Source organism: Limulus polyphemus, unplaced genomic scaffold (genome assembly GCF_000517525.1).
Source record: "Limulus polyphemus unplaced genomic scaffold, Limulus_polyphemus-2.1.2 Scaffold737, whole genome shotgun sequence".
NCBI lineage: Eukaryota > Metazoa > Arthropoda > Merostomata > Xiphosura > Limulidae > Limulus > Limulus polyphemus.
In genome coordinates this window covers 11,694-31,121 of record NW_013666347.1, presented here as the reverse complement: position 1 = coordinate 31,121, position 19,428 = coordinate 11,694, and the positions used below count along the sequence as shown (strand labels likewise).

Below are 19,428 nucleotides of genomic sequence, written 5' to 3'. Positions count from 1 at the left end.
TATATATATATATATATATATATATAGTTTTTTGTGTAGATAACTGTTATGTATTCAAAATATTCAAACCAAAACTTAATCCAACACCAATATTTTTAACATGTACATCAAATAAATATTATTTACACATTTTAATAAAGGTCTACATTAATCAATAAAGATCAGATGGTACTTTGATGTTTCAAATAAACTTTACGGAAATTTATCTCAAAGTTAAAATCTTTACTGTTTTGAAACAGGCTGGTAACACTTCTAATTTTTAAGGCACATTTAAATACATATCAAACTATAAATTTCATTTTTACAACTGCTGATTCTTGGAGAGACCATCTACTAAACAAATCCAAATATTAAACTATCTCTTGCTTATATACTTTTATTTGTAACTTAAACTGAAATTAAATACAAGATTGAGTTTAAAAATAGTGTTTCATAGAGCCTTATTCTGCAATTTGGGTCAGTCAATAAGTCAGATTAAACTAATTTTTAAGTAAGGCTTTGTATTTAAATTCTCAAAGAAGAACATAAACAATAAAACAAAAATTCAGTCATAACAAATCTATTAGACAGTCAAGTTTTGGGAAACAAGCAATATTTTAATTTTGGCCTAAGATGTTTTCTGTAAAAACAAACTTTCAGGGTACTATATTTCTAATCTTGATGTATTCTTACAATCACAATAGGAAGTGTTCTTTACTAATTCTTTCTTGAATCAGGAAAGGTGGTTATAAAGGTAGATGTAATATAATGATTAAATTCACATTCACCATCAACATTAACACACACTATTACAAAAACATACAGGTAAAATTAGTTATAAATGTTTTTGAGAAACGTGTAGAAACAGCATTAACACAGAACATAATAAGTGTCTTTGATAATTCCTTTCAATCTAAGCCATGAACATATCCTCCGACTACTTCACAATGAAAAATAAGAAACTAATAAAAATGTATTTTTGAAAAGTAATAAAAGTACTTTTTTTATTATCTTATGTCCTAAGGTATTGAAGTTTTACTCATATTTCAGATTTACATTTTTAATTAAAACTTTTCTGTGTACTTAAATAAAATAACTTTACAGCCACTTCTACTTCTACAGTGGACAATTGAGCATATCATAAGATAAAATCATAATTATTAACATCAGTACTTTCTACAATACATGTAAATCAAGTTAACCCAGGCACTTTAAATGTTATAACAACTAAATTGTTTTTATTAGAAATTCTCCTCTTCATCTTCAGTATCTCCTTTATCTGTTTATCTATACATTTTCAGTCTATTTCATTAAATAAATAAAGCCCAAAAGAACTGCTGTGGGAATTAGATCATAAGCTTACTAGGCCATAAGTTGTATAAATATATGTGCAAAGGATTAAACTGATGGCACAATACCAGGTCTAACATATATATGTGCTAAGGTTGTGGCCACATAGTAAATCATAACTGGCTAAGTAATTTCAGGAAAAAGGAATTGGTTTAACTAACTATATCCTCTACATTTTCTTTAGGCAGATCATTTTAATGTTGACTTATTTTCTAGGCCTTCCAATAATCCAGGGATAACAAATGAAATACACATAATGCATACAGTAGTGAGAGATTGACTGTCTTTAAAAGGTAAGCAGCATGTTCATCTATAAAAATTAGTATGGCCACAACTAAAATAATATATTTATGCTCTACGAATAGTTTGGTATGTTATTATAATAGACAACACAAAAGTAATACTTTTAATTTTCTTCTTAAAATATAGAATCTGTTAGTCACCTCTTTCATTTTATCATATCCATAACATACTTCGTATGTCAAAGGTAGAAATACACACACAGAATTTGTGTTGTATAACGGAATTACTGCTGTGTCTACCTAATTAAATGGGAAGAGTTGGACCAAACAAATTGCAAATTAAATGCATATAGGGGTTACTAATTATGTACAAAATGTGCATATATAAATGTTCCTCTGTGTAGTGTTAAAACTATCCTGAATTATCAACGTTTTACAAGACTTGTCCAACCCTGGCACTACAACCAGTAAACAGTTATCTTTAAGAGTTTTAGGACTTGCAGAAAGTTTGTATAGTTCTGAATGAGGTTTGGGACAGTATTTAGTTAATTTTTGTTTTTACTCAGATGCTAAACTTAATGTATTACAGATTACTTTCAAATTGTTTGAGTTGAAGTAAGAGACATAACATTGAAGCAAGTGTTTAATTTTAGCCAAGTCTTCATATAAACTTAATTGATATCAAGGACAAGTGCCTCCATATCAAAGTTTAATATAATACAGTAATAGAAATAATTATGGAAACAGTGAATAAAATGCAAGTATTATAGAATTGCTCCTCCTCTTCAGTATGAAAATTAACTGCATCAGAGTACAGTCACATATTGATAGTTTATACTAATTATACTGTATCCAACCAATCAAGGAAACCAGGTTTCAATACCTGTGGCAGGCAGAGCACAGATAGCCCATTGTGTAGCTTTGTGCTTAACTACAAGCAAACAACCAACCAATCAAACAGTGCCGCCCAAGTATAATGTCTACAAAAGTACAGATGATCATACTAGTACCAGCTGTAGTGTGGTAAATGCATTTATGGCTCTCAGAATAGAAATGCCACATGACAAGTATATATAGAAGCCAAAGTTTTGGCTGATGAAGGCCATTTCATGCACCAGACTGAGGTAAAATTACATCTTTCAATGTAGCTGCATGGAAACTTTGAAGTGTGTACATGTTACAGTGTTGATAATAGAAGTGGTTAAAGAATGAAGCCTACACTCTTCAAAAGTAACATTAAGAAACACAAAGTATAATAAGCTTCATGACTGAGCTGTAAAGTACAGGTGTGAATGTTAACTTCAGAACACTAAAATGCACATTAGCATGAAGTGGCATCAATGGAAATGTTGCTTCTTAAAAACCACTGATAACCTGAGAGAACCATATTAAAAAGCTGAAATGGGTATCAGATTTCCAACAATGGGATGAAGGTGACAAATGAGTCCAAAGTCAAACTGTTTGGCAACAATCAACAAAATTTTGTTCATTTGTTTATAGGAGGATGGTATCACAGCTCATTCCCTTATCACCTAGATTACTGAAGAGCCCATGCCCTTATTTCCTAGATTACTAAAGAGCTCATTTTTTTATTACCTAGATTACTAAAGAGCTCATTCCCTTATTATTTAGTTTACTGAAGAGCTCATTCCCTTATTATTTAGTTTACTGAAGAGCTCATTCCCTTATTACCTAGATTACTAAAGAGCTCAATTAATGGGCTACTGTAAATATAGGCTTCACTTTAGCTAATGGTGTTGAAGATCTACACAAAATTGGTAGCACTCTGACTGCTGATAGGCACCTGCACATTCCTACCCATCATTTCACTGCCTTAAGAACAAGACTTCTTGGGCAGATATTTATATTCCAGCAAGACGGGGGGGGGGGGAGACATGATGAAACACATACACGCATAGTTTGACCTGCACAAGTTTCAATAGAAATATTAACCCTTTCACCTCGACTGCACTCTTCAAACTTCTTTCTTTGCAAGTATGAAATTTTTACTGTGATACATTCAAAATTAAATTTAACAACTTTACTATTGATGTATTCTAATGAAAATAGTATTATCATGTACATTTACATTATAATCCAAAGTTTTACATTATATCATTTTGAATTCCCTTCAAGCAATCACAGATTTTAACGTTTTGACTCCATTACTTCAATAATAGTTCATTTACAATGTACCTGTATTTCTAAACTGAATCTATTCATACAGCATTAAATATTTTATTTTTCTGAAACTAAATGCCTTTAGGAAAGTTCCTCCCAAGTTTCAAACAATTTCATCCACTAGTTTTATTTTTGGAACAAAATATTAAGAGTTATATAACCTACTTACAATGGAAGTAGGTTTAAGTAAAAGGGTTAAGGCTGTATGGGTTTAAGTGGAACCTGGGAAGATCAAATGGCAACTAAGCCACTTGACTAAAACAGAGAGAGTAATAAAGGACATTTGGAATATTTCACAAACTTGTGGAAGCACAAAAACAAGGTGAACTGCTCTGTTTAACCAAATACAAAAACTAGGACACTGTAAATGTACTTTAATTTGTTTTTTGTATTTACAGTAACAGTATATTGTAATAATGATAAAAATGACCATTTAATTGCAAGTACTTGCTGTTTGTGTATCACCTGTGCATTTCCATAATTATTTCCAAAGTATGTCAAATTATTTATATACATGTTATAGCTCATTCATTAATGTCTGTGTGTGTGTGTGTGTGTGTGTGTGTGTGTGTCTGTGTGTGTGTGTACACATATATACATACATACTAAAATACTTCTCTACTTAAAAATCTACTATTGTAAGGAGGTAACTGATATTTGAAGATAATATAAAATGCCAAATCAATATTAATATACATCATACAAAACTTATATGACTACTTTAAGTTTTCATCTCTTATTAAACAAAGAAGAATGAGTTCTTATCAAATATAGCTCCAATTTTATTGTCTGAAAAGTCACCAGCAAGTTCAAATGGTGTAACTGTCAAGTCTATGTACCATACAGTATAAATTGTGTTACGACTGTAAGTTCACATAAAATAAGATTATGTTATCAGCTTCTTAACTTATGATACAAGCATGAACTAATAATTCAAAATACAAATTAGATAACCATTTTTGTCTATTTATTATTATTGTTTCTTATTTTATTTCTGATGTTTCAAATTCTGTAAAAAAAAAAAAAAAAATGTAACGTATCCACCCATTTTGTTTAAAAGTTTAAACATGCACAACAAAATTATCTATAATACCAAAGTTCAATTACAAAAAAGCTGAATGAAATATTTAAACTACCATTTCTGGTAAGTAACTTCAGTTAACTTGTGGATTCTCACCAGAAATATGGAGAATGTTTTGTTTTTAAAATAACATCAGAAGTAGAAAGTCTTGGAATGAATCTCTTCCTAGTCTTCTAACTTAACATACAAACTTAGGAAACCAGCCCATCTCTCACACACAGTTTGGCCAATTCAATCCTCCACAGGATGCAGAGATAATGATATAGAGAGCAATCTGAGAAGTATAATACAAGGTGACGTTACAATAATAAAACATACTACACAATACATACAAGTGCAAAAATGTTGGAACTTTTTATTTTTTTTATATTTCCCTAAAAACACAGAAATCACTTACAAAAAAAGAATAAAAAAAAGAGATTAATTTTAAAAGTACAATGACAAAACAAAATACAATAAGTTCTGGGTAATCAAGTATTTGTTCATTCTTTTTCAAATCAATAAAGTTTGATTGACACTAAAATAAAATGTAAGTATTATATTTAATGATTTTAATATTCAATTTTAAGTTTAGTAAAAATTATTTCTCAATAAAAAATTTCTAGGTAGCTTTCACGACTACTGACAGAACCTCAGACAAATGTTTTAATAAATTGCACAAAACTTTACACATCTTACTTTCACATCATAAAAATGGTGACATTGTCCAACTTAATTGTGTTTTTAAATTTTTATGGGCTATTGTTTTTTTTATTTTTTTTACCTACTTTTGGATCTTTCTTTGGTTTTTTAACTTGATTTATTTTTATCTTGTATAATATTTTACTTTTGTACTTTTACTTCTTGTTTGGCACAGATAGCCTCGTTGCTTTCCAATATAAACCATCAATCAATCAATCACATCATAGAAATAGATAATTATCTCACCCTGATTAAATGGCACACAAATATTCTTTGTAAAAATTAACAATACTATAAGAATAGTTAAACAAATCACAAGATACTGTGAAGCAAATTCTAATGAGATTATTAGCATTTGTAAAATAATGCTGGGAGAATATACTTAGCATGTACTGAAACAACTGAAAAACAACTCTTTCTGCAATCTGGAACATGTACAAGTTCTTTCAGGCTATTGGCTAAGCATATCAATGCTCATCCATTTGTTAGAAATCCTATTCTAAACAATTTCCCAAAAAACTTGGCATGGACTGAACCAATTTGCAGTACATGCTTGAACTATTGGCTTTTCAGATCAATACTTGTTGGTTTGTCTGTCAGTTTCCCCTGAGCACATAGAAGTATCAATATCAGGCATGCATTAAATATCAACTATACCTTCATCTCATTAGACCAAATGAGAACTTAAAATAATAGCATAAATACTCTGTATAGAACAAAACATTCTAGTGGTAATGTAGTCCCTTTTCTCTCGTTACCAAATTTGTAAACTTCGGCAAAAAAATATATGTAAAGTTCAGTCTATCAATCAGTTCACTATTGTCCCCGATTTAGTCCAATTTTAAAGAAATTCCAATCCTCACCAGCAACCCTAGTCAAGAACAAACTGAAAAACAGTGGTGGTTTATAAGTTAGGTGTACGATGTTTAAGTTGTTGGTTCAATCACCACAGTGGGCTTGTACTTATATAGGTACTTGAAAATATGTAGCATTAAATTATTCAATGGACTAGCTCGACAATGCAGTTTTCTTCGCATGGCACAATTCTAAATAACAGCTTGAAAGAAACTTGAAGCTCACTTTATAATTCAGTTTGCCACCTGTCATTGAGTAAAACCTAAAGAATAACTTAGCCTAAACACCATACACAAATTTGTCATTTTTAGGCCCATTTAAAAAACGAACCATTAAACCACTCCCAGATACAATACACTGAAAAGCTACAAGAGTAAAAAAGGCCTAAGCACATAGTAACTTATCTCCTGCTACAGATACACCACATCGAAAGGTTACAAAAGTGAGAAATAATTACCACTTTAAGCTTAAGCAGGCACGACTTTGAGAAAAAATACAAGGTTGTTATGGAAAAGTGGTTATGAAGTAGTGTAATGTTACAACTTTGTTTTACTAGTTGTCTTTTTATGACTCCCTAATGATATAATTCTTAGAAGCATGTACATTATACTTTCTTTGTAACAGCTAGCTTATTACACATTTCTCTTTGTTCAATGTATCTGTTACTGCTAGAATGATAGCTTCTACAAAATGTTTTAACTAGCATGAAATTTTTGGTAATGTGATGAGGACTAAAACTAAAAAGGGTCATTTAGTGTGAAGAAGCTCATTCTGGTACTTGTAATTCTATAATTTGGTAGTTCATTTTCTTTGATAGTTGTAATCTTGTCATGCAATAAAAGCAAAAGAAGCACAAAATAATCTCCTCAGTTTTTCTCACTGTTAAAAATTCTAAATATTATATCATTATATATCTTCATTTTTAATAGGCTACATAACCTATCACAAAATATTGACAAAAACCTATTTCACTTGGTGACTTATGTACAAAAGACCTTCAAATAAAAATATAATAATCTTTAAAAAGATACTCAGATAATGTATGCCAATATACTTTTCTCCAAAGAAACTAGGATATTCAGCCAATTGTTTAAGTTAGGGACAATTAGGAATGCTACAAAAAATACAACAAAAATTAGAAATGTAGGAACCACTGAGAAGACTACTTAAATTGTATGAAGTGAAATAATATACAAACAAACGGATGTTGTTAAAAATATCAGATCTGGAAACTAATAGTCATTTAATATAAACAATAAAACAAATACATGCAAAGAACTGAACTTAACCATAGCTTTTTTCCATCAAAATTATACAAAAATAAATAAATATAAACAAACTTACAATGACAACTATAATGATTATTATGGTCAACTTGATGTTCTTTATCAACATGGATCGAGCTAATCCTCGGCTAGTCTTCCGAAAGGAGACAGACTATTGAAGAAAAAATCACTGATTAATAATCAAAGCTTAAATATACAGAAGAAATTTCATTGCTAAATAAACAACGAAATACATTAAACTACAGTGTAAACCAATAAATTTGATGACTACAACTATTTAGAAGCTGTTTTTTACTACTTCAAAATAAAATATAAAAATACCATGTAATACAACATTTTCCAAACCACAAATAACACTATGGCTACTGGTGCAAACTATGTTTAGAATAATTTAGTTGTTCAAAAAAAAACAAAAAAAAACCAACTATGCATAAGAACTGTTTCAACAAAATTATGATCCCAACAGTTTTCAAAAAACAATATAATTGTGAAAGTTTCATAAATTCTTTGACTGATAACCTCCAACGCTACAGAGAGAAAATAACATTATAGTCATGTAATTAAAACTGCAAATAATTCTTTCACTAAATAATAAAATCAGATTCAAAAACTGTTCATAGAATATTTGGGTACCAAAATAACATTAGCTTCAAAATAAGAACTTTAGATTATAGAACAGCTCAATCAATTGACTAAGCAAACTAAACTTTTCCAAACAAATTGAGAAGGTTAGGAATTTATTGTCAGGTACAATAAGAAAGAACTGCTTAGGCGGAGTTAGTGAGTTGACAAACAGTAGTAAAGTAAGTGGATAAATATTATTTACAATATTTATTTGCTACTAATAAACAGCTGTTCTAGCAACTAAAAACTGATTAGGCCTAGTAATGTATAACAAGGTAGAGACCATATAAGCTAAGCTAATGGTCCCCCAACTGCCAGTCTATAGGAAGATTTCTGCAAGACAGTTGAAAAAATAATAATGTGTGCTTTATGATGTAGCTACTAAAATATATTGTTTTACAATGTAATACAAATGGTCTATGAAATCAGGGGATCAAAACTAGCTGGTCCTCAGTCAGAAAAATGTTGGAAATCATTGACCTAAGCTATACAGAAAAAGTACTGCAGACATAAGTTGCAATGTCTCTTGCTCATTAGGACACAAGGAACACATGAAGTATTTTTGTCTCATATGACTTGATATAAAGTTGCATTAAGATCGTGCTCCAATTATTTTTTGTTTATTACATAATAAGTAGCTGATAAAATTAATTGTCATAATACCTGACTGCTATTGACACCATATATCAATATTTACTATTTTTAGTGAAATAGTACTTAATGCACCATATTCTTTAATTGTCTGTCAAGTATAAAGTTTTGGGATTATTTTATCAAACATCTTTTGAAACCTCAAGAGGAGAAATATTGTCTTAAGGTTTTAGCAGGCTCCTGTTTTTTTAAGCTTTGCCGTTTTTCTTTTAATCAATATTCAACTTAATTTCTTATATTTTCTTTATAATTTATTTGTCATTAATTTATGTATTGCTGTTTTAAATGCATTTTTGTAAAACTTATCTTAAATGAAAACTTTCTAACCTAAATTATTGTTTAGATTTGTTCTCAACTATATTATCCAGAACAATATAAAACTTTTACACACAGGAGTTAATCATATTTTATTTGAATTTTTTTGTATACATAAACGTAGTGGAGGTTGCCATGCATGCAAGCATCTTTATATGTGGTTCAAAGCAAATTCCTAATGCAACCTAGGTAAATTTATACCTGGAAGAACCTATAAAAAAGGGTTTTTCCAAATAGAATCGTTTATATTACAAACATTTTAATGATGTAGAGCCTACGGATACAACCTTTTCAATCAAAGGAGTCTCCAATGTTCTTCATTGAAGCAGAAGAATTCACACAACAGAAAATTTATGATGGCAACAAGTCCATCACACTGGCTTTTCATATATCACAGGATTCTCTTTTGCAACCATAAACCACTTTGTGAACGAGAGCATTGTTCCAGATTGGACTGAAGTGTGGTTTTGAAGCAATGCATACCTCCCAATACCTTTAACAAGATAATAAACAAGGACTAGAACTTTATGAAGAAATCATAACCCAAATGCTCAGTCTTTCAGCCAGATTTTGAAAAAAGCTATTTTCATGAAAATGGTGATTAAAGCAACTGCAATCACAGTAATTCCATTCAATCACATACCTGTCAAGTCCCTAAATGGAGAGTTTGTCGTGGTGTGTAGTCTAAGACTGACTGTACCATCTCTTGCAAAAGCTTGTTACAAAAGAAACTGTGGTACTAGACAATAGCATGTAATCAGAATGAGTGTAATCAACAATCAAGGATGTAGTTCCAGGAGAAGCACATGACCTAAAACACTGCTTTCACCAAAAAATTCAGTTGTTTATGGTTTACATATCATTAATCTCAATTTTGTTTTTAACACCCACCTACCTACCCCCCCCCCCTAACCACACACACATATATATATAGTATCCAACATATTTTATTCAAGTCTGTACAGGTTGTGTTTTACTTTCATAGAAACTTGTACTATATAAAATAAAATTTATCTTTTTCAAGGTCAAAAATGTTTATACATATGCATAACCTATGAAAACCTACTGTGGCACTAAGGTTTTCTGTTTTGTCCACTAACAGTTCTAGTCTTTCTCCCCTGCTTGCAACAGTATCTGAGATGAGGAAAAAATATATATACCAAATTAATACAAGTTTAAATGACACTGAAAACACGCATTAAATGCTTAATATCTAAAGTACATCTATTTATGTTTCCAAATGTATTTTAACCACTTCTAAAGTATAGAAAATACTTAACTTCTAAACCCTCATGAATAGATTTTTTTCAAAAAGGATTTAAATGTTTCAACAGTATACTAAAAATAAATGCTGAAATTTCTAAACCATCTACTATATGACAAGAAATAAATTTCGATGACTATGGTAAAAATGTAATGATATTTTCTAACAACAACATGTACAATTAAATGTTTCAACAATGAAAAACATACGCAGAATGATCTGGTACTTTTAAACAACTTCTTAGTAGTTCTTAAATATAAAGCATGTATAGAAAAGTTACTTACCAAATATGTGCACATATCTAAAACGTATGAATAACAGAAATATATAAAACTACATTTGTATTACATAAAAAGGGTAATAAGATGTTTTTCCTGTTATTTTTTTATTGGCTTTATTTTACTTAATATCATTATATTGATAGAGACTACTGTGAGGCATACATGTAAGGAATGTTGCTAACTTTTTAGATAACTTGTCATGTAGAGCAAGTAAACACCAATTTTCACCTGCCATATCCTCATATTTGCATCATAATGTCGTAAATTAGAGATAGGCAACTTAATTGATAAATCAATATAACAGATTACCTATGAGCATTGATGATATTTATTAGTATCACATAAAGTAATAAATTTAGCAAAATTATGTTTAAATTGATCAATTGAAATTAGTGTTTCTGATTATTACAGTTATTGATTATTCTAACAATCAATTACTCAAAATTCCAATTATATTGACTGTCATGAAAATAATCTAGTAATTGAAATTACAATTAAATCAACTGTCACAAAAGTAATCAACTAAATGAAACTAGGGTCTACGACTATTTCAATTATCCAAGTAATTAAAATATTTCCAAACTTTGTCACCCTATTTATGTTGTGGCAAATTACTAGGGCTATCCGTTACTGTCACTAATTTTGAGCTATTGACTAGAGAGAAGGCAACTATTAGGCAGCATCTGATGCCAACTTTTTTTTTGCTTGCTTGCTGGTACCATGGTTTGAGGAACACTCTACTGATTGATTAATATGACTGTCAATCAATCAATTAGCAAATACCACTAATAGACCAGTTCTAGTCATAATAATTAAAATGTTGGGAAAACAATACGTTTGTCTTAAATAAGGAGCTTAAACTCTGTTATCTCATGTAGATAAAAACAACAACAGCAGCAAGAACCAAGTTGTTTTGATGCATATAATCAGATTTCATAGAATAATCATTCTGAAGTGAAAATATTTGCTACAATTGCAATGAATTACATGTCTGCATGAACAGTACTGGATAATCACATTTAACTTAGTATTTTTAAACTACGATCAAAACATCATGCCTATAAAAAAAAATTAATTTCACTCAATGTGTAAATAGATTAATGAAAATATACAATATCATCAATATTTAGTTCATCTAAAAATTGTTATCAGAGTTTTATATAATATAGGTAACTGCTAATAGCGAACAAGCAAAACTATGAAGAAAAAAAAACTAATTTTTCATCCCTTGTACAATTGGACTGGTAGAAGTTTGAAGCTACTTGCCCAAAACAGACTTCTAGCTATTCAAGACAATCAGTCCATTACCGTTGAACATTAACATGTATACTTGTTTATAAATTATTAAACTGGACTGTTTTTATTGAAATTTGTATCTCAAATGGAAAATGAGAACATATATCATAGCAATAACTTCAAATTAAGATGTAAAAAATCAAATTTAATCAAATAATACTCTACAAAATACAGTTGTGGAGCTCAGAATGTTAGATATATGTTTTAACTTCTCTCACACCCATCTATTGATTTTTTATAATATGAACTTAAACAAGGTGTAATATTACTTGAAATAATTCACTGAGTTACAATTACATGTATAGCAATACAATTTCAAGTACCATCCTTAACATATTCAAAATATTTCATGCAGAAGAACATAAGAGTCAAACAAAATAGGTTTTAATAAAAATACATATTATTCAAGTTACACATTTTCTGTGGGCTCCGATGTGTCAAAATTTATTTTTATGGAAACAAAACCAAATGGTGAAAACTGTTTCTTTAAAAATCTGAGAGGGCCTGGAGTGAAATACCAGTGCATTGTTGTTGTTTTTTAATATATGGCTATACTCTGGTGCAAACATAATTCTATTATCATCCTTCAACAAAGGAAATATTTGATCAGCTTGAAAGATAAGTCTATGACCTTGTAAGTCTACATAAGAAGATCACATTATACTTACATTTTAAATATTGCACTATAATTTTTACCGAAGAAGGTAGATTGTATAATAAAATGTATTTGAAATTATACTCCAGTTGATTGTAACTTTCTAGAAAAGATGCATAAAGAAGCTTTGTAAATAAAAAGTTTGTTTGTTTGACTTCACACAATGCTACAGAAGGGTTATCTGTGTTAGTTGTCCCTAATTTTAGGGTGGTGGACTATATGGGAAGGCAACTAGTCAACACCACCCACTGCCAACTCTTGGGCAGGTGGATTTGATTACCACTGTTATAATGCACTAATGCAGAATGCAATTCTTTTTTTAAGGTAACAAGGCATGAACCACAGAACCTCAAATCCATGGTCTGCCATATTAATCCCTGAATGCAGAGTAATTTTCAAAGTTAAAAATGTTGTTGTTGTTTTAGCACAAAGCTACACAATGGGCTACATGTGCACCATCAACTGGGAGGAACCAACTTCTGTTTTAAGTCTGTAAACTTAGCACTAACCCACAAGGAGATAAATATTGTTAAACTAAATTATTTCACAACAAAAAAATATCATGTCTTGGTCACTTTACTATTTTTATAGTCTGAGTAGAAAATAAAGTTGTGTGATGAAATTTGTTAAATATGACAATTTTTTCACAAGGTAAGTTTTACACCCAAAAAAAAATCTAACTTTTTTTCTAAAAACATAGGCTCCATCCATAAATTGTATAGCTGAGTTATAATAAACAATTTTTGTATAAAGAAGCTTAATATTAGTTTTTAACCAGATCTCACCAATAGATTTTATAGGCTTACCAATATTCTTAATCATAATATCTTTTAATTCATCTAGCTCTCCTTGAACTTTTGAGACATTATCCACATCTCTGCTGTCTGAATAATGCTTCTAAGAAAGAAAAAATATTAATACATACATAATTTTAATTTTGAATTAAAGATACATATAAATTTCATATAAAATAAGCTGCAACAATCATTACAAAGAATTAATTATAAGAACAAATTACTCTGATTTATATAGAATTTGGTCAAATTATCTTTAGTCTCATTTTTGTTCATTTACAAATGAGCCTACACAATGGGTTGTCTGTATTATGCACATTAGGATCAAATGTTAAATTTTTTATAAGCCTTCAAGCTTCACACTGAGCCACATGGAGTCATTTGTTTTGGAATTTTCAAATGAACTGAAACTTCTCACCTCACCATTTATCTATCATAACATACACAATTATTCCCTGCTAAAAACGAAAAAAGTAAAAATGTATAATAGTTTTGTAACATATACAATATTTTTTGGAAAGTAATTTCTGATAACACCATAAAACCCCAAGTCACCACTACTTCTGTTACCAAATTCCTACTTTGTTATAGAAGCCTCATCATATACATATATATCATACACTGCTGTCAAAAAGTTAGAGAACAAATCATTAGAGCTCAACAAACAGTATGTCCCTTAACTTTTTGGACACCAGTGACAATGTTAGCCATGCCAATTAGAAATTCGTATTAAATGAAAAGGCTAGTTTTAGTAGAGGTTACATCTGGACACACTTTTAAAGCTAATCATGATTAGCATGATCTTGAAGTACATATCTTAGTTTAGGCATATTTATATGTATTGGGTTTACAAACATATCTGACAAGGAAAAACAATTACATTTTAATTGAAAACCAATATTAAAAAAACTTTACATTCAAAGACATTCAAACACAATACCTAGGAAATTTAAACTATTATCTAAATGACACTGCTAACTGTATATCAAATGTTTTTAACAGATGTGAAATTCATTATCTTTTGACAATCATTAAATATTTCATCTTCCTACTTATTATTTTGGGATACATTACTTATTTATATCTTTAGAAGAAAACTGCTTTATATTTAAAAATAATAATACATCTAATAAAATAAATAATTATCATAAATCATACAAATAGTAGCTAAGTATTTCATCAAACAACATAATCCAAAATCAAGCTGTAGTAAAAGAACCCTCTTGTACCAAGATTACAACTGAAGAGCTAAGTAGTTCAGGTACCATTGAAATAGCTATATTTTTAAATGAATAAACACCTTTTATAAATTACAGTTTGAATTCATAAAGTAACAGTTTTCATAACAGAAATATTATTTCTTATTTAGTAATTTTATGAATTTTGCTATATAACAATATTAAAAATATATGTTACAGTATCTACATGATTATTTTCTCTCTTCTAACATATTATCTGGCAACTTCATGTCTAGGGGATTTCCTATATCAGGTAAATACCATACAACTGAAACCTAAAGTTTAGTAGGCTAATCTAAATGTAAGCAAATGTAGATTTGGATCTAAGCAGTTGTGAGTGTAAGTAGAAAGTTGAGGCTGCACATATGGACACTATCATTTATTTTAGATGTAGAGCTAAATACAATACCTAGATTGCTTAAATCTTCAGCACTGTAACTACACTTACAGGAAGTTGCACTTCCACTGTATCAACAATATTAAACATAAAACACTACAATGATACTACACATGAAACATTATATAGTTCAGATATACAACTGTAAACTCTCTCAGTATTTCTGAGATATACATGTGACATAAGTCTAGGCTAACGTATAATATAAGGCAAGTAATAATAGTAGTGCTAATGATGATTATATACACATACCTGTATAAACTCCCAATTACTTAAAACTGCATTTACATTTGTTAGTATAAGTTTATATAGGCCCCACATCATTTTATTAACTAGCATTGGTCAAGATAGGCTACTTAACATGGCACTGGCCTTTAAATTCCACTAAGTAACTTTCTGTATATACCTAGCACCAGTGGCATAACTAGGGAACATCGGCCCCAATGCAGTCATAGATCAAGGGCCCTTAACAGCTAGGAGATCACGTAACAAGGAAAATAATGTGTTATAGGAAACACATAGTAGGAACTTGGGAAGACATGGCAAATTCAGGCAGAGGAAAAAAGGCTATCAAATGCTTCATTGTCCCAAACAGGTTCGGCTTGTTCAGAAGGAAGTTGGGTAACATCAGGAGAAGAAGCTTGGCTCAAATAACAATCACTCCCTCGATGAATAATTGCTGATAATTCCAAAGTTGAGTTCCCCACACCTGAAGCCCGAATAAAAGTGCTGCAGAAGGTACAACCTCCAACGTGGTAACTTGTACTTCAGAATTCATAATGCAAATGAAAACTAAGCACAACTGTATTGGTAAAGAAAGTAATGCACGGTAAAACGACAGTTCAGTAACTGGGTGGAAAATTAAATAACAGAATGACAAAATGAGGCACAAATGAAAAATAGTTAAAATAAGTAGGAAACTTGAAAATAATTGATACAAAAATACAAAATTCGAAGAAAGCGCTAAATAAAATATCTGAACATGAGCACTGCCAAACGAGAAAAGATAAGTAGAATAGCATAGAGGGAGTCACATGAGTTGTGTATGTGGGGTGCATCTACTGGTGGAGATTTGTCGCATGATAATTTGTATGCTAGAATCAGTTAAACCATGGGAACCAAGGGGTATGTGGTAGTGAAAGGCTTGTGGCATGCAAAAAAATCTGCAAATAAAGGGCAGCACTGAACGAGAATAGCCATGTATTTGAACAAAAATAAGGTACCTTGTCAGAATATAATACAAAATTTCTAAAAATTTCCTATACAATCAATATTTGCAACAAAAATTATTGGAAATGTTACAAAAACAGTTTTATTATGATGTCTGTACCCAAATGAAATCCTATTTTTAAGTCTTCAAGATGCTCCCATTCATTTGGTTACCTTCACACTATCATTGTAGCCACGATTTAAATATACTAGTAATTAACTTCTGACCAAAGCAAAAAAAACTACACAGATCATAACTAAAAATCAACATAATAGTTATATAAAAAAAAAGTTTTTTTAACTGACATATATTTTTGATTCTTACCATTTGATTAGCAAGAGATCTTGAAAAGTCACTATTCATGGCATAAGGTAAAGCAGTATGTGCCTGAACTCCATATGTAGTCTTGAATCTGTTGTAAGGTGATCGGAATAAACATTAAGACATTTTTTCTTTAGCACCGTTAAACAAGTGTCATATTGTTAAGTTTAAATGCTCTTATTTAAATATGACATTTTACTTTCACTCTGTTGAAATTTTATCGGTCAAATATACTAAGGTCACCTTATGTTGAGACTTTTTTTTTTTTTTAAATTAGTCAGGTATATGAATGTCAGCTTCTGTTTCAAACCTTTTATCAGCTAAGTATATTAAGGCCACCTTTTGGTTCCCAAGATGTATATTGTCAATATATTAGGTTGTGCTCCAGTTAACCAGCAGTAATAAGTATTACTGCAGTAACTTAAGCCAGCAGTCAATGAACCAAAAGTATCCCCATAGAAATTAATCTAATGCATAAAATAACACGTAACAAGAATAAAACAGTCAAATGCATGAAAACACTTCTTATATAGTCCAAATTCATTCACCTCTATTATCATATTTACAGTACTGTACAATTATTTCTCATTATGTTCACACAAGTTTCTTGACATATGACCCTTGTATTTCAACTGTTCCTCAACTTAGATAATTTAATGTCATGAAGTACTGCATGAAGACATTTTTCTGGAAAAACTCACTGAAATACTCAAAACTGTGGATCTGGTATTATGGTAAATGATGAGAATATTCTGAAATTTTATTTACTTTATCAGTAGTAGAGTCAAATGGAATGAAATCTACATGAAATTTCCTTATAGCTAGAGTGGTCAAACATACTAGAATTACTTTTTATAATCATCCTATCCACACATATGAAAATCGTTTTGATAAAAACAGCACCCTTTCCAGACAAAATGTTAACATTCATCATTTTGCTTCTGTTGACCTGAAATTGGTGTAAGAAAATTCAGTTTTATTAAATATATATTTTTCAATGACATACTATCTGAATACTAACTCTAATGCTGACTTCTTGGTCATTGATCTTGCCATTCATCCTTTGTTTGTTTGTTTGTTTGTTGTTGTGTGTGTGTGTGTGTGTGTGTGTGTGTGTGTGTGTGTGTGTGTGTGTGTGTGTGTCAATTCAATCTTAATTTAGAGTGAGTAGGCTTTTGCAACTTGTGGTAAATGAAAACCACCACATTCCCTGTCTTTTTTGGTAATAAAAGTATATAAAACCACAACAATTTGTATATTTATGCTCAACCAGTAGTAAAAGACAAAAAGTTATTTTTGGCTAAATTAATACCAAAATTCATGTATCTGTGAATATGTACTGTAGATATGTACTTAATTGCATAAATCATTGTCATTATGGAAATATATCAGAGTTTAGGAATTATATACATACCAGTTAAAGTAAATACTGCAATTTAAAAACTCTGCATTAAATGTACTGGAAGAGAAAAGTTTATGAATGTTTTATATTAAAAACTGTTCAATCTTGACACCATATTATTCTTTCAAAATGAAATGCTTCAACTTACCTTTGTCTAATATCACTGAGAAAAGCAAATGCTCTAGATCTTTCAAATTCCTATAAATATTTAAACAAAACTATTATTATGAAACATTGTAACAATCAAAAATCAGCTATGTTAATTAACTGTTGGTAATGTATACTGAAACTTTTCTAATAGTCTTAGACAAGCCAGTATAACAAATCATTCTATGTTATGACAAGATATATTGTTAAACATCTGTTCTAATAGTTTTGGTACAAGCCAGTATAACAAATCATTGTATGTTATGACAATATATATTGTTAAACATCTTACTGGCTTGTACCAAAAGTATTAGAACTAACAAATCATTCCATGTCATGTTTGTGCGAAGTTAAGCACAAGCCTACACAATGGGCCATCTTTGCTCTGCCTACTATGGGTATCAAAACCCGGTTTGTAGTGTTATAAGGCCGCAGACATACCGCTTGCCATTAGGGGGGCTTCCATGTTATAACAAGATATATTGCTACACAAATTTTTATTCTCCATAAAAAAAAAATATATATATATATATCCAAATCCAGGCATAAATATTTTTATTCAAAAAATAAAAGTACTGGAAATGTTGAACTTACATCATCAGTTATGCACAAGTAAATGATAGAGTCATCTAAGATGTAATGAAAGAGGTAACTGAAAAAAAAAAGAAATTAGCATCAACTATGAATATGTTGAAACATTCTTATACTCTACACATACATCATTTTCTTCCTATTTCTGACAGACAGAAAGCTTCTGCCCACACATTTCTTCACTACACAAACACTAAAATGTAGCTATTCTACAAAATCTATACTACAGACAATGTCAGAATAACTATCCATAAAAACAAGCACAAGAACTAAACAAATTTAGATATCTACATTATATCTGGAAATTCCCTAATGTGCCATTTAATAAAATTTACACTGGTTATGAAGTTATGCTTGAAAGTGTGGTCTAATTATCTTAGCTAAAACAAACCTATATTACGCCAGTATACAGAAACAAAAAAACTACTAAACAAATGTAGAAGATATGAAAAGATACAAGGTTATTGAAGCAAAATCACTAAATTACAAATGGAGTGAAATATCATTTTCATAAAATTAAATGTGAGAACTAAATTACATATATAATTTCTAAAAAGGTACAGTTTACTGAAACAACAAGATAAGAG

The 19,428-nt window shown here is 30.0% G+C and overlaps 1 protein-coding gene across 2 annotated transcripts in view; it reads right to left on the bottom strand.

Annotated features, from left to right (window-relative positions):
* Positions 1-4,760: 4,760 nt before the first annotated feature.
* The window catches only part of LOC106460264 (vesicle-associated membrane protein 7-like), a 24,744-nt gene continuing 10,076 nt past the window's right edge, over positions 4,761-19,428 (bottom strand). For both annotated transcript variants that reach the window (XM_013919950.2, XM_022386934.1), the window contains exons 3-9: positions 18,845-18,902; positions 18,252-18,301; positions 16,705-16,792; positions 13,548-13,638; positions 10,312-10,379; positions 7,714-7,806; positions 4,761-5,107 (exon numbers count right to left, since the gene is read on the bottom strand). In XM_013919950.2, coding sequence (XP_013775404.1) covers positions 5,045-5,107; positions 7,714-7,806; positions 10,312-10,379; positions 13,548-13,638; positions 16,705-16,792; positions 18,252-18,301; positions 18,845-18,902 — 511 coding nt within the window. In that variant the 3' untranslated portion in view covers positions 4,761-5,044. The remainder of the gene's footprint in view (positions 5,108-7,713; positions 7,807-10,311; positions 10,380-13,547; positions 13,639-16,704; positions 16,793-18,251; positions 18,302-18,844; positions 18,903-19,428) is intronic.